We start from the raw sequence: 16,604 nt of genomic DNA, 5'->3' as shown, positions 1-16,604 counted from the left end.
TTCTCTCTTGTTGCCCAGGCTGGAGTGCAGTGGCATGATCCCAGTTCACCGCAACCTCTGCCTCCAAGGTTCAAGCCCTTCTTCTGCCTTAGCCTCCCAAGTAGCTGAGATTACAGGCATGTGCCACCACGCCCGGCTAACTTTTGTATTTTTAATAGAGACAGGGTTTCTCCATATTGATCAGGCTGTCTTCGAACTCCCAACCTCAGGTGATCTGCCCACCTTGGCCTCCCAAAGTATTCGTATTACAGGTGTGAGCCACTGCGCCCAGCCACACAATACAGTTTTTTAAATTCCTGCAGCACAACGTGGGTGAATTTCAAAAGCATCATGGGAAGAAGCCAGACACAAAAGGTGCCGTTCTGGTCAAAGCAGAACTTCAGGGGAAAAAAGATCAGTTCAATGGTAGTCAGGAATTGGGATGAGGGAGTAGGACTGGACCACAAGAGTGTCAGGAACTTTTGAGGGTGAGGAAAATGCTGTATATCTTGTCTGTAATGGTTATAAGACTGTATATACACTTGTGAAAACAGAACTGTATAGCAAAGAAAGGTGAATCTAGTAAGATTCATTGGGGTATAATATGTAAATTATACCCCAATAAACCTTTTTTTAAATGCAGGCTGCAAAAACATTATTTTAGGATTCATAACATGGTATGCAAAGGAAACGTATGTTTTCAAGGATCTACACCTCAAAGGAGGAAGCACCAGCCTTTGTGATGTTCGGCTTTAGCCCAGCAAGGACCTGGAAACGCAACCTGTTTAATCCTGTTTTATCACACTTCAACCTGACAGCTGTAAAAGGCCCTGTGATGCTGGGCACGGTGGCTTGCACCTGTAATCCCAACACTTTGGGAGGCCAAGGCAGGAGGATCACTTGAGCCCAGGAGTTCAAGATAAGCCTGGGCAACACAGTGGTGTCACCAGGGCAGGGTCTTGACTACAGGTTGTCCAGGTTCTTGGAATGCTGAACAGAGAGGTGGACAAAACACACAAAACAACAAAAGAAGGAACAAAAGCACAGATTTATTGAAGCGAAAGTACACTCCACAAAGCAGGAGGAGGCTCAAGCAAGTGCCCTGTTTAGAATTCTAATCTGGGGTTTAAGTACCCTTTAGACGTTTCCTATTTGGTTACACCCTATGTAAATAAAGACTTGGCCTGCCACCAATCAGAGGCTGAAGTGAACGCTCCCTTGTCTCTAGACCCTATTCTCCTGTCTCAGTGGGACCCTATCACTACAAAAATTTATTTTCTATTTTTCTTATTTTTTTTTTTTTAAACAACAGTACACTGATCTACAAAAATTTAAAAATGAGCTGGGTGTACTGGCTGTCTCACGTGTCCGTGGGAAAAGACCCCCAAACAGGCTTTGTGTGAGCAACATGGCTGTTTATTTCACCTGGGTGCAGGCAGGCTGAGTCCGTAAAGAGTCAGCAAAGGGTGGTGGATTATCATTAGTCCTTATAAGTTTGGGGATAGGCAGTGGAGGTAGAAGCAACATTTGCAGGCAGGGGGTGGATCACACAAAGTACATTCTCAAGGTGGGGGGAGAATTTCAAAGAACCTTCTTAAGGGTGGGAGAGATTACAAAGTACATTGATCGGTTAGGGTGGGGCAGAAACAAATTACAATGGTGGAATGTCATCAGTTAAGGCTATTTTCACTTCTTTTATGGATCTTCAGTTGCTTCAGGCCGTCTGGTCACAAAGGATATGATGGCTTAGCTTGGGCTCAGAGGCCTTACACTGGCATGCACCTGTGGACCCAGCTACTTGGAAGGCTGAGGTGAGAAAACCACCTTAGCCTGGGAATTTGAGGCTTCAGTCAGCTATAACTGCATCACTGCAGTCCAGCCTGGGCAATGAAGACCGTGTCTCTAAGAAAAAAAATTCTGAATAGGCATGATAATCCCAACACTGTGGGAGGCTGAGGTGGGAGGTTCTCGAGCCCTGAAATTCAAGACCCGTCTCTACAAAAAATGAAAAAACTAGCAGGGCATGGTGGCACAACCTGTAGTCTCAACTACTTGGGCGGCTGAGGCAAGAGGACTGCCTGAGCCCGAGTGGTTGGGGTTGCAGTGAGCTGTGATGGCACCACTGCACTCCAGCCTGGGCAATGGAGCAAGACCCTGTCTAAAAAGTAAGTTGTTTAAAAAAAAAAAGAAAATTGTGCCGGGCGTGGTGGCTCACACCTGTAATCCCAGCACTTCGGGAGGCTGAGGCGGGTGGATCACCTGAGGTCAAGAGTTCAAGACCAGCCTGCCCAACATGGTAAAACCCCTTCACTACTAAAAATACAAAAATTAGCTCCACGTGGTGGTGTGTCCCTGTAATCCCAGCTACTCAGGAGGCTGAGGCAGGAGAATAGCTTGAACCCGCCCGGGAGGCGGAGGTTGCAGTGAGCCGAGATTGCACCACTGCACTCCAGTCTGGGCAACAGAGCGACACTCAAAAAAAAAAAAAAAAATCCTATTTCCAATATCTATTTGCCTTTTAAAGTGAAAGAACTACCTGAGCATCTTGCCAGTAGATGGCAGTCACACTTGGTCGTGTCCAGGAATTCAACCCAAACAAACATCATCTCAATGCCGTTTGTAGAACCACAGAGTGAACAGAGTATCCAATTTCTCCAGTCACAGAGGTGAGGAGTGGAAAACAGTCTTAGGATTTGGTGACACAGGCCAAGTTGCCCTCTTGACTGATTGTGCTCCCACCCCACTACTGTCTTCTGAAAGCACCTGGCTCCACTCTAGACCCGCTCACCACTTAGTATTCAGTGTCCACGGAGGCACAGGCTGCGTCCTACCGAGCGCTCCTGCCTTCTGCTACATAAAGCACCATCGCAGGAAAAAAAATCAGAGGCTGAGCCTACAACGTCCTCTGTGGCATCTTTATTTTTCTACCTGGGATGTGAACGTGAACATGGGTCAGAAAAGTCAGCTGCACAAAAACACTTCAGCCAGTTGTAACACAGAGGGAGCGAAGACATGGAGGGGCTGGGGGTAGCAATTTGAGATCAGCCCTCCCCACCAAGGGCTCGTGGTCCAAGCCCACAACCAGAGGGCGCTCTGGGTGGTGTCCAGGACCATGCAGTGCCGGCTCTGGGGAGCAGGGACAAGAGAAAGAGGAATCACAGAGGAGGCTGCGGCTGAGCATGAGTTTATTGGACTCTGGCCTCGCGCTGCTGCTTGATGAAGTTGATAAGCCCGTTGGTGGAAGCATCATGAGAGGTCACTTGAGCACTGCCATCAAGCTCAGGCTCAATTTTCTTAGCCAGCTGCTTTCCCAGCTCCACTCTGCCAAGAAAGGAAGGGAAGAGTGGTATGGGGAAGGCTCTAACGTTGCTACTGAAATCCCTGAGCCGACCCAAAGGTATTCCTGGCCCTCCCCTGAGTGAGCAACTCACCCCCACTGGTCAAAGCTGTTGATGTCCCAGATGATGCCCTGAACGAAGATCTTGTGCTCATACATGGCTGCAGAGGGGACAGACAGGGCACGTCACGGCTCCGCAAGCCCATTCCAACCTACCCCAAGCCAGGACCTTTCCCCTACTCACTCACCGACCAAGGCTCCAAGCATAAATGGTGTGAGCTTGGTGAACACAATAGAGTTGGTTGGGCGATTTCCTTCAAAGACCTGCAGAAAACACCAAGGAATGTCTCCAAGTGAGTCCTGATCCCTCAACCCCTTGAAGGGAAGCACGCCCTGCCCCAGAGGCTGAGACGTACAGGTCTGTGAGGACAGGCCCTCCCACTCTGTAGGACAAGCCAGGCATGCCCCAAGCCCCTGCCTGGTGCCACAGCTTCACACCTCCAACTCCAGCATGCACCCCAAAGCCGAATGCAGAAGTGCTGACCTTATGTGGTAGCAGCCTCTCAAGGTCCTCTGGACTCTTGCCTGCAGCCTGGAGCTCCTTTCGGGCCTCATCCGTTGATTTGCCCCTCATCAGGGCTTCCGTCTGGGCCAGGAAGTTGGCCAGGAGGATCTGATGAGCGAGACATCAGTTATGCTTGAGAGCACCGTCTGAGCTTCAGGCAGAGGGACAAGACTGCCTGGCACTTCTCAGCAGGGGTCAGTCCCAGCCTGGGTCACTCACTGTACAGCTCAGTTGGAGCGAAGGGAACACATCCAATGACACCACAAGGCAGGGAACAGTGATAACTGCTCTTTTAGAACTACACACCAGTGGCCAGGCACGGTGGCTCACGCCGGTAATCCCAGCACTTTGGGAGGCCGAGGTGGGTGGATCACGGGGTCAGGAGCTCGAGACCAGCCTGACCACATGGTGAAACCCCGTCTCTACTAAAAATACCAAAAAAAATTAGCTGGGCATGGTGGCGCGCGCCTGTAATCAGGCAGGAGCCTGACGCAGGAGAATCACTTGAACCTGGGAGGCAGAAGGTGCAGTGAGCTGAGATCACACCACTGCACTCCAGCACTCCAGCCTGGGCAACAGAGCTAAAAAAAAAAAAAAAAAAAAAGAAAGAAAGAAAGAACTACACACCACTTGCCGGGTTCCTGCTAACAATTTTACCAACATAAAGTAGCCGAGCATGGTGGTGTGCACCTGTAATCCCAGCTACTCAGGAGGCTTAAGCACGAGAATCGCTTGAACCCAGGAAGCTGAGGTTGCAGTGAGCCAAGGTCGCACTACTGCACTCCAGCCTGGGCAACAAAGTGAAAAAGTGTCTCGAAAAAATAATAATAATACTAAGATCCTAAGGAGGAAAGGCATCATTGCCCTGTTCTAGTAGAGCCTTAGGTTCTACAAGTCCACAGTGCTGGATCACAGAACTATAGATGGGAAGAATCAGAATTCAACCCAGCTCACTGACTCCAAAGCTTGTGCTACTGTTACTGTAACCCTATGCTGCTCTGCACACCTAAGACAAGGCACAATAAATTCTGTGAAGGAGTTTGAGGGCAGCTTGGGCAACAAAGTGAGACTCCATCTCTACAAAAAATAAAAAAATTAAAAAATCAGCTGGGTGTGGTGGTGTTTGCCTGTTCCCAGCTACTCAGGAGGCTGAGGTAGGAGGATTGCTTGAGCCCAGGAGGGTGAGGCTGCAGAGAGCCTGATTGTGCCACTGCACTCCAGCCTGGGCAACAGAACAAGACTCTGTCTCTTTTAAAAAAAAAAAAAAAAAAAAAAAAAAAAAAAGCTAGGCATGGTGCATATCTGTAGTCCCACCTACTCAGGAGGCTGAGATAAAAGGATTGCTTTAGCCCAGGAGTTCAAGGCTGTAGTGAGCTATGATTGGGCCACTGCACTCCAGCCTCAGCAGACTGACATGCTAGCTCTAAAATTAAAAAATAAAAATAAAATAAACAAAAGGGGAGATTTTCCTGGATTATCTAGTAGACCCAATCTAATCACACTCGCCCTTAAAAGTAAAAGAGGGCCAGGTGTGGTGGCTCACACCTGTAATCCCAAAACTCTGGGAGGTCGAGGCAGGAGAATCACTTGAGCCCAGGAGCTGGAGACCAGCCCAGGCAACATAGTGAAACCCCGTCTCTATTAAAAGTTTAAAAGTTAGCCAGGCATGGTGGTGTGTGCCTGTAAGTCTCAGCTACTTGAGGGGCTGAGGCAGGAAGATTGCTTGAGCCTGGGACGTCGAAAATGCAGTGAACTGTGATCATGCCACTGAAGTCCAGCCTAGACAACATAGCACGACGCTGTCACTTAGGGAATAAAAGAAAAATGCAGAGGAGGAAGGTGAACGGGTGGCCTGCCCCTCCACACCTGTGGGCGTTTCTCATTAGGTGGAACGAGAGACTTGAGAAAAGAAATGAGACACAGAGACAAAGTTTAGAGAAAGAAAAGGTGGGCCCAGGAGACCGGCGCTCAGCATACAGAGGACTCACGGCAGCGCGGGTCTCTGAGTTCTCTTAGTATTTATTGATAATTATCTTTACCATCTTAAAGAAAAAGAAGTGGCAAGATAATAGGATTATTATAGGGAGAAAGTCAGCAGTAAGATGTATGAATAAAGTTCTCTGTGACATGAATAAGTTTAAGGAAAAGTGTTGTGCCTTGATATGCACATGTAAACATCTCCATAAACCTTTTTAGTGCATAAAGAGCAGCACTGCACTAGAACCAGCAAGCTGCCTTCAGGCACTTGTTTAACAAAGTACACCCTGCACAGCCCAAAATCCATTAAACCTTGAGTCACCACAGCACATGTCTCTTGCAAGGACAAGGTTGGGGGCAGAGTCACTGATTAACAGCATCTCAAATACAGAACAAAATGGAGTCTCTTATGTCTACTTCTTTCTATATAGACACAGTAACAGTCTGATCTTTCTTTCTTTTCCCCACAGAAGGTAAACAAGTCAGTCAGAGAGATGCAACAGAAGTGGCAAGACAGAATCAAAGCTTCAGAAGGATTTAACCTGCCATTGCTGGCTCTGCAGTGAAGAGGCCCACAAGCTAGGGAATGCAGGTGACCTTAAGAATCTGAGAAGGACCTTCAGCCCACAGCAAGAAGTTGGACTTCAGTTCCACAAACATACAGAAACGAATTCTGCCAACCACCTGGCAAGCACAGAAAAGGCTTTCCCCCTAAAGTCTCCAGAAAGAAACACAGTCCTGATGACACCTTGATTTCAGCCTGCAAGACTCTAAGCAGAGATACAGCAGGGCCTGCTGGACATCTGAGCTTCAGAAACTCTTGAGATAGGCCAGGTGCGTTGGCTCATGCCTATAATCCCAGCACTTAGGGAGGCTGAGGCAGGTGGATCACTTGAGGTCATGAGTTCAAGACCAGCCTGGCCAACACAGTGAAACCTTCTACCAAAAATATAAAAATTAGCAGGCCGTGGTGGTGAGTGCCTATAGTCCCAGCTACTTGGGAGGCTGAGGCGTAAGAATCACCTGAGGCTGGGAGGGGGAAGGTTGCAGTAAGCCAAGATCACGCCACTGCACTCCAGCCTGGGCAACACAGTAAGACTCTGTCCCTACTCCCCACCCTCAAAAAAAGAGTGTTGTTTTAAGCCTCCATGTTTGTTGTCATTTGTTATGGCAGGAATAGAAAACTAACGTGATTGTCAACCAAGGCATCAGGTTTCCAGAGGTCTGGGTGCAATGTGAGCCAGACCCTCCACATGGGGCCAGATGGGGGCTCTTACCTTGTGATGCAAACCCTTCCGTATGGGGTGCTGGGTCTGGACCGGGATGAGGAAGTCACAGGGTATCATCTTGGTGCCTGTGAAGGGCACTGTGGTCACCCACATGACCCCAGCCCATGGGAGCTAGCCATACAGCCTAGAGGAGGGACTGACCTAAGTGAGATATCTCTTCTGAAAGATCCTTTCCCTCCCCAATGCCACCCTGCCCAGGCCACACGGGCCTACCTTGGTGGATGAGCTGGTAAAAAGCATGCTGGCCATTGGTCCCAGGCTCCCCCCACACAATGGGGCCTGTCTGGTGGTCCACACGGGTGCCAGATTTGGTGATGTATTTCCCATTGGACTCCATGTCGCCCTGGAAAAGGAACAGAAACCCAGCCCTTGGCAAAATGAAAGAACATTTAAAAAGAAAGAAAGAGGCTGGGCGCAGTGGCTCAAGCCTGTAATTCCAGCACTTTGGGAGGCCGAGGCGGGCAGATCACCTGAAGTTGGGAATTTGAGACCAGCCTGACCAACATGGAGAAACCCTGTCTCTACTAAAAATACAAAATTAGCCAGGTGTGATGGCGCATGCCTATAATCCCAGCTACTTGGGAGGCTTAGGCAGGACAATCACTTGAACATGGGAGGCAGAGGTTGTGGTGAGCCGAGATCTCGCCACTGCACTGCAGCCTGGGCAACAAGAGCAAAACTCCATCTCAAAAAAAAAAAACCAGAAAAAGAAAAGAAAAAAAAACAAACCCAACCCTCTACCTGCAAATCTTGATCCTTCACACACTGTACCCAAATCCTGCTCCTTCCTGCACCACACCCAAGTTCTGCCCAGATGCTCCAGACAGACCCACCGTGCCCTGGCCCCGTGAGGTGGACCCGCACCCGTGTCCACAGGCACGATCCCCTTCCTCCCCGCACCCGTGAGGACACAGCCTCCCAACCTTTCCAGCTTAGGCCACGGTGCAAGAAGGACTCATGCCCAGGAAAAGGTGGGTCTGGAGGTCAGGCAAGGACCTCCCTAAAGAAAAAATCGGTCACAAAATCAACTCATTTCTTAAGGGAGAGCAGGCTGGGGTCCAGAGGGCACAGCTTTTTTTTTTTCCCCAAGAGAAAGAGTCTCACTCTGTCACACAGGCTAGAGTACAGTGGTAGAATCGTAACTCACTGAAGCGTCGACCTCTTGGGCTCAAGCAAACCTCTTGCCTCAGCCTCTGAAGTAGCTGGGACTACAGGTGCCGCACCACCATGCCCAGCTATTGTTAGTTTTTGTGGGTTTTTTTGTAGAGACCGGGTCTCGCTATGTTGCCCAGGCTGGTCTTGAACTCCTGGCCTCAAGCAATGCCCCCCCAGTCTCCCAAGGTGCTGGGATTGCAGGCATCAGCCACCACGCCCAGCTTAGAGTACAGCCTTTGAGGGCTGTCACCTCAACTAGATGCTAGGCTTTGGGTACCCACCTGGGCCCTGGTCATGGCAACCCTCACCAAGGCAGCTGGGATTTGGGGAACCTTGGCCTCTCCTTCAATCACAGGATTTGCTTCCAGGTGTTGGTAAAGCCTTCTGTACCTGCCCAAAGCAACTTAAGAGCTGCTGGACAGGGACTGGCTTTGTACTAAACAAAAGCAAGGACAGGGTCGGGCACGGTGGCTCATGCCTGTAATCCCAGCACTTTGGGAGGCCAAGGCAGGTGGATTGCTTGAGGCCAGGAGTTCGAAACCAGCCTGGGCAACATAGTGAAACCCCATCTCCACTAAAAATACAAAAATTAGCCAGGCATGGTGGTGCATGCCTGTAATCCCAGCTACTTGGGAGGCTGAGGCACAGGAATCGCTTGAACTCAGGAAGCGGAGGTTGCAGTGAGCCAAGATCGTGCCACTGCACTCCTGCCTGGGTGACAGAATGAGAATCTGTTCAAAACAAAAAAAGCAGGGACAGTTGCGGAAAAGCTTTCTGGGACATAATGTGACTAGGAAAGGGCCTGCTAAGCCTCTCGGGGGCTCTGGAGATCCCAAGGCAGAAGAGGACCACGTAGTCTAAAGAGGCTACCACAGACTAGATACAGACTTGCTTTTCTGGAGACATAAAGGCACTACGGGCTACAAGGGATTCCAGCTTGCAGCCCCACCCTATGGCCAAATCCCACCTCCTCTAACATGGACAGACCCAGATCCTCATAACCGTACTAGATCCTGCCTCCTCAGATATTAATGGACCTAGGACCTCATACCAGGGATAGATCCTACGTCCTCAGACACTATGCTGGGCATGCATAGTGATGTGCAAGAAAGAAGTGACCCCAGCTGAGAAACATCCCCTGAGCCAAGCCAGGACCTCCCTAGCCAGGGCGACATGATCACCAGTCATGCCCCTCCCATGGTGGTCAAACTCAGATGACACTCAAATGGAACCAACCTCAGTTACAAAGATTCATCCTGAGACAAGGAGCACAGGTGGACCTTGGCCAGGCCCAAGGGCAATGGGGCAAAGAGCTCCTGGAGGAGCTGAAACCCAGGTTCCTGGGCCTCCCAGACCCCCCACAGGCCCTGCTGACTCCAAGGCCTGGTCTGGCAGCTGGTACCTGCTGGAAGTATGCAGCAAAGCGGTGCAGGTACTGGTCATAGGGCAGCATGGCATGCGTCTCACACCCAAAGCAGTTGATGTACCAGATACCCAGCAGGGCCAGCAGGACGGGGGCGTTCTTCTCCAGGGGCGTCGTGCGGAAGTGCTGGTCCTGAAACAGGAGCAGGGTGAGTGGAAGCTGAGCAGCTGCACGGGGAGGGGGAGGGACAGGACAGTGGGGGAGAAAGGGGAGGGACCAGGACCAACACACACGCCTCTGGCCAGCACTTGGCAGAGAACCAGCCTCAGCACTCACCATCCAGTGAGCCCCCGAGAGCAGCTGCTCGAAGTTGTCAAAACCTGTGACACAAAAGCAGAGTCAACAGAAGTGGCCACACCCTGCGTCCTGTGGGCAGTGGGCACAGCTCCTTCTGCAACCAAGGAAGGCTGCATGGAGAGCCAGAAGACACGACACGGGAGGACTCAGGCCTAGACAAAGCCCCTCCAGTGAGAGGTGGCCCTGAGTGCAGGGATCTGACTCTGCCTAGGATAGGAGAGAAACAGGACTGCAGGTGTGAGGGGCAGAGACGGGGGCCGACCCGCACACCCAAAAATACCCAGACCTTCCTTATGGACATGAAATAAATATCCCAGCCAGCTGCAGAGAGGCCAGCAGCCTGTGAGGACAGCATGATGTTCAGGGACACGAGCCCCCTACCCTGTCTCCCACGGGGGCTACAAGACGCAGAAACATACACACTCACCCACGTGCAGGGCAATGGAGAGTCCGATGGCCGACCACAGCGAGTAGCGTCCTCCCACCCACTAGGAGAGACAGGACAAGGTGCTGAGGGAGGGCCGGCACACCCCGCCCCCCACCTCCTGCCGGAAACCCTGTCCCTGGTCTTGCACAGGGGCATCTTGGAGGGCCCTGGCCCAACCCACCTCCAGGAAGCAAGGCAGCAGGCAGGCGCTGGCAACACACGGGAAGACCAACAAGGCAGACTACACGTGGAACTGACCACAGCCACAAGACAAACTGAAGAGCTTACCGGGGTCTTCCCTGAGATGTTGGGCCCTGTCTCTGCAGACACCAGCAGACCCAGGGACTCATACCTGTGCCAGGACCCACCTCCTCAGACACGGACAGACCCCGGGCCTCATACCTGTGCCAGGGCCCACCTCCTCAGACACGGACACACCCCGGGCCTCATACCTGTCACAGGTTCCACCTCCTCAGACACGAACAGACCCAGATCCTCATACTCATACCAGATCCTACCTCCTCAGATATGGACAGACCCAGGGTCTCATATCTGTGCCCAGCCTCACCTCCCCAGACACTGGCAGACCCAAGGCCTCATACGTGCACACAGCTTCAACTCTTTAGACATGGACAGACCCAGATGCTCGTGCCTGTGCCAGATCCTACCTCCTCAGACATTGAAAGACCCAGATCCTCATACCTGTATGAGATCCTACCTCCTCAGACATTGAAAGACCCAGATCCTCATACCTATATAAGATCCTACCTCCTCAAATACTGACAGACCCAGATCCTCATACCAGGGCCAGATCCAACCTCTTCAGACACTTAAAGAGACCCAGGTCCTAATACCTGTATCAGATGCTACTTCCTCAGACATAGACCCAAATCCTAATACCTGTTTCAGATCCTACCTCCTCAGATACAGAGACATGCAGATCCTCACGCCTATATCAGATTCCTACCTGCTCAGATACAGAGACATGCAGATCCTCACACCTGTATGAGATCCTACCTCCTCAGATACAGACATGCAGATCCTCACACTTGTATCAGATTCTGAACTCCTCAGATGCTGACACACACAGATCCTCATACCTGAACCAGATTCCTACCTCTTCAGATATTGACAGACTCAGATCCTCATAACGGGTCAGATCCTACCTCCTCAGACGTGAGCAGACTCAGATCCTCACACCTGTACCAGATCCTGCCTCTTCAGCCATGGATAAACCCAGATCCTCACACCTACACCATATCCTACCTCCTCAGACACTGCAATACTCAAATAGTCATACCTGTACGAGGTCATCCTCCTGAGACAGAGACAGACCCAAATCCTCAAACCTGTACCAGATTCCTACCTCCTCAGATACTGACAGACCCCGATCCTCATACTGGTACCAGATCCTACCTCCTCAGACATGGACAGACCCAGATCCTCATACCAGGGTCAGAGCCTACCTCCTCAGATACTGACAGATCCAGATCCTCATAGCAGGACCAGACCTTACCTTCTCTCACACTGACAGACCCAGATCCTTACATGTGCACCAGATCCTCCCTCCTCAGACATGAACAGACCAAGATCCTCATACTCATGCCAGATCCTACCTCCTAAGATATGGACAGACCCAGATCCTACCTCCTCAGACTTGGGGAGACCCAGATCCTCATACCAGGGCAAGGTCCTACCTCCTCAGACATTGACAGACCCAGATCCTCATGCCTGTAACAGATTCCTACCTCCTCAGATATTGAAAGACTCAGATCCTCAAACAAGGGCCAGATCCTACCTTCTCAGACACTGAAAGACCCAGATCTTTACATCTGCGCCAGATCCTACCTCCTTAGACAGGGACAGACCCAGATCCTATTTCCTCAGGCATGGAGAAACCCAGATCCTCATACCAGGGCCAGGTCCTACCTCCCCAAACATTGACAGACCCAGATCCTCAAGCCTGCAAGATTCCTACCTCCTCAGACATGAAGAGACCCAGATCCTCATACCTGCAGCAGACTACTATCTCTTCAGATACTGACAGACCCAGAACCTCATACCAGTACCAGATCCTACCTCCTCAGACATGGAGAGACTCAGATCCTCATACCGGTACCAGATCATACCTCCTCAGATATGAACACACCTAGGGCCTCATATCTGTGCCCAGCCTCACTTCCTTAGACACTGGCAGAACCAAGGCCTCATACCTGCACACAGCTCCAACTCTTTAGACACAGACAGACCCAGATGCTCACACCTGTGCCATATCCTACCTCCTCAGATATTGAAAGACTCAGATCCTCATACCTGTATGAGATCCTACCTCCTCAGATATTGAGAGACCCAGATCCTCATACCAGGGCCAGATGCTACCTCCTCAGATACTGACACACCCAGATACTCATACCAGGGCCAGATCCTACCTTCCACAACACTGACAGACCAAGATCCTTATATGTGCACCAGATCCTACCTTCTCAGACATGGAGAGACCCAGATCCTCATACCAGGGCCAGGTCCTACCTCCTCAGACACTGACAGACCCAGATCCCCATGCCTGTAACAGATTCCTACGTCCTCAGAAATGGAGACACCCAATACTCATACCTGTACCAGATTCCTACCTCCTTGGATATTGAAAGATGTCTGGACAGACCCATAATGACGACATGAACAGACCCAGATCCTTGTAGCTGTACCAGATTCCTACCTTCTCACACATGGAGAGACTCAGATCCTCCTACCTATACCAGATCCTAATACCAAGACCAGATCTTATCTTCTGAAACATGGAAAGACCCAGATCCTTATGTCTGAGCCAGATCCTCCCTCTGCAGACATGAACAGACCCAGATCCTCATACTCATGCCAGATCCTACCTCCTCAGACATGGACAGACCCAGAACCTACTTCCTCAGACTTGGAGAGACCAAGAACCTCATACCAGGGCTAGGTCCTACCTCCTCACACATGAACAGACCCAGATCCTCATACCAGGGCCAGATCCTACCTCCTCAGACATGAAGAGACCCAGATCCTCATACCTGTACCAGATTCCTACCTCCTCAGATATTGAAAGACCCAGATCCTCAAACTAGGGCCAGGTCCTACCTTCTCAGACATGAAGAGACCCAGTTCCTCATACCTGTACCAGATTCCTACCTCCTCAGACATGGACAGACCCAGATCCTCTCACCTGTACCAGAGCCTACCTCCTAAGACATTGACAGACTCAGATCCTCATACCAGGGCCAGATCCTACCTCCTCAGATACTGACAGATCCAGATCCTTATACCAGCACCCAGACACTATCTCTTCAGACACTGACAGTCCCAGATCCTCAAAATCCTAATGGGACAGATCCTACCTTCTCAGGCATGAACAGACCCCGATCCTTATACCTGCCACAGATCCTACCTCCGCGGACATGAACAGACCCAGATCCTCTCCTCAGACACGGACAGACTCAGATCCTACCTCCTCAGATATGGAGAGATCCACATCCTCATACCAGAGCCAGGTCCTACCTCCTCAGACAGTAAAAGACGCAGATCCTCATATATGTACCAGATTCCTACCGCCTCCAACACTGACAGACCCAGATCCTTATACCAGGGCCAGATCTTATCTCCTCACACATTGACAGACCCAGATCCTCATGCCTGTAACAGATTCCTATCTCCACAGACATACAGAGACCCAGATCTTCATACCTGTACCAGATTCCTACCTCCTCAGATATTGAAAGACCCAGATCCTTATACCAGGGCCAGATCCTACCTTTTCAGACATTGATAGACCCAAATCCTTCTATTTGTGCCACATCCTACCTCCTCAGACATGGACAGACCCAGATCCTAATACCCACACCAAATCCTACCTCCTCAGACATGATCCTACCTAAACAGACCCAGATCCTTGTATCTGTACCAGATTCCTACCTTCTCACACATGGAGAGACCCAGATCCTCATACTTGTACCAGATCCTACCTCCTCAGAGATGGACAGACCCAGATCCTTACATCTGTATCAGATCCTACCTCCAGACACGGAGAGACCCAAATCCTAACACCTGTACCAGATCCTGCCTTCTCAGACATTGACAGACACAGATCCTCATGCAAGGGCCAGATCCTGCCTCCTCAGATACTGGCAGTCCCAGATCGTCATAAGCCTCATACCAGGGCCACATCCTACCTTCTCAGACATGGACAGACCCAGATCCTCATACCAGGGCCAGATCCTGCTTCCTCAGACACTGACAGTCCCAGATCCTCATACCTGTACCAGATTCCTACCTCCTCAGACATAGACAGACCCAGATCTTCACACCTGTACTAGATCCGTACCTCCTCAGATACTGACAGACCCAGATCCTCATACCAGGGCCAGATCCTACCTCCTCAGATACTGACAGACTCAGATCCTCATAATCTTACTGGGCCAGATCCTACCTTCTCAGACATGAACAGACCCAGATCCTCATACCTGTACCAGATCCAACCTCCTCAGACATGGAAAGACCCAGATCCTCATACCAATACTAGATTCCTACCTCCTCAGATATTGAAAGACCCAGATCCTCATACCAGGGCCAGATCGTACCTTCTCAGACATTGAAAGACCCAGATCCTTATACCTGCTCCAGATCCTACCTTCGCAGACATGGACAGATCCAGATCCTCATACTCATGCCAGATCCTACCTCCTCAGACACGGGCACATCCAGATCCTACTCCTCAGACATGGAGAGACCCAGATCCTCATACCAGGGCCAGGTCCTACCTCCTCAGACATTGACAGATGCAGATCCTCATACGTGTACCAGATTCCTACCTCCTCAAACACTGACAGACCCAGATTGTCATATCAGGGAGAGATCTTACCTCCTCACACATTGACAGACCCAGATCTTCATGCCTGTAACAGACTCCTACCTCCTCAGTCGTGAGGAGACCCAGATCTTCATACCTGTACCAGATTCCTACCTCCTCAGATATTGAAAGACCCAGATCCCCATACTAGGGCCAGATGCTACATTCTCAGACATTGATAGACCCAGATCCCTATAATTGCACCGTCCTACCTCCTGAGACATGAACAGACCCAGATCCTTATATCTGTGCCAGATCTTACCTCCTCAGACATGGACAGACCCAGATTCTCATGCCTGTACCAGATCATACCTCCTAAGACATTGACAGACTCAGATCCTCATATCAGGGCCAGATCCTACCTCCTCAGATACTGACAGATACAGATCCTTATACCCGCACCCAGATACTACCTCTTCAGATACTGACAGACCGAGATCCTCAAAATCCTAATGGGCCAGATCCTACCATCTCAGACATGAACAGACCCAGATCCTCATAACAGGGCCAGATCCTAACTCCTGACACTGACTGACCCAAATCCTCACACCAGGGCCAAATCCTACCTCCTCAAACACTGACAGACCCAGATCCTCATACCTGTACCACAGTCAATCTTCTCAGACATGGAGAGACCCAGATCCTCATACCTGTACTAGATTCGTACCTCCTTAGATATTAATAGACCCAGATCCTCACACCAAGGCCAGAGCCTACCTTTTCAGACATTAAAAGACCCAGATGCTTATATCTGCACCAAATCCTACCTCCGCAGACATGGACAGAGCCAGATCCTCATACTCAGGCCAGATCCTACCTCCTAAGACATGGACAGACCCAGATCCTACCTCCGCAGACATGAAGAGACCCAGATCCTCATACCAGGGCCAGGTCCTACCTCCTCAGACATGGGCAGACCAAGTTCCTAATACATGTACCAAATCCTACCTCCTCAGACATGAACAGACCTAGATCCTCACACCTGTACCAGATCCTACCTCCTCAGACATTTACAGACTCAGATCCTCATACCAGGGCCAGATCCTACCTCCTCAGATACTGAGAGATCCAGATCCTTATACCCACACCCAGATCCTACCTCATCGGATACTGAGAGACCCAGATGCTTGTAATCCTCATATCAGAGTCAGATCCTACCTTCTCAGACATGAACAGATCCCGATCCTCATACTGGGGCCAGATCTTACCTCCTTAGACAATGACAGACCCAGATTCTCATACCTGTACCTGCACCCAGATCCTGCCGCCTCAG

The 16,604-nt window shown here is 50.5% G+C and overlaps 1 protein-coding gene across 1 annotated transcript in view; it reads right to left on the bottom strand.

Moving 5' to 3' along the window:
* Positions 1 to 1,008: 1,008 nt before the first annotated feature.
* LOC126947316 (glucose-6-phosphate isomerase) overlaps positions 1,009 to 16,604 on the bottom strand; it is a 37,420-nt gene continuing 21,824 nt past the window's right edge. Inside the window, exons 6-14 of the mRNA XM_050778002.1 lie at positions 10,450 to 10,510; positions 10,002 to 10,045; positions 9,705 to 9,857; positions 7,361 to 7,490; positions 7,136 to 7,212; positions 3,861 to 3,989; positions 3,565 to 3,640; positions 3,411 to 3,477; positions 1,009 to 3,300 (exon numbers count right to left, since the gene is read on the bottom strand). Of these exons, the coding sequence (XP_050633959.1) occupies positions 3,165 to 3,300; positions 3,411 to 3,477; positions 3,565 to 3,640; positions 3,861 to 3,989; positions 7,136 to 7,212; positions 7,361 to 7,490; positions 9,705 to 9,857; positions 10,002 to 10,045; positions 10,450 to 10,510 (873 nt within the window). The 3' untranslated portion in view covers positions 1,009 to 3,164. The remainder of the gene's footprint in view (positions 3,301 to 3,410; positions 3,478 to 3,564; positions 3,641 to 3,860; positions 3,990 to 7,135; positions 7,213 to 7,360; positions 7,491 to 9,704; positions 9,858 to 10,001; positions 10,046 to 10,449; positions 10,511 to 16,604) is intronic.

Source organism: Macaca thibetana, unplaced genomic scaffold (assembly GCF_024542745.1).
Source record: "Macaca thibetana thibetana isolate TM-01 unplaced genomic scaffold, ASM2454274v1 unplaced_scaffolds130, whole genome shotgun sequence".
Lineage (NCBI taxonomy): Eukaryota > Metazoa > Chordata > Mammalia > Primates > Cercopithecidae > Macaca > Macaca thibetana.
The sequence above is the reverse complement of the archived record's forward strand: the minus strand, read 5'-3'. Positions and strand labels throughout refer to the sequence as shown.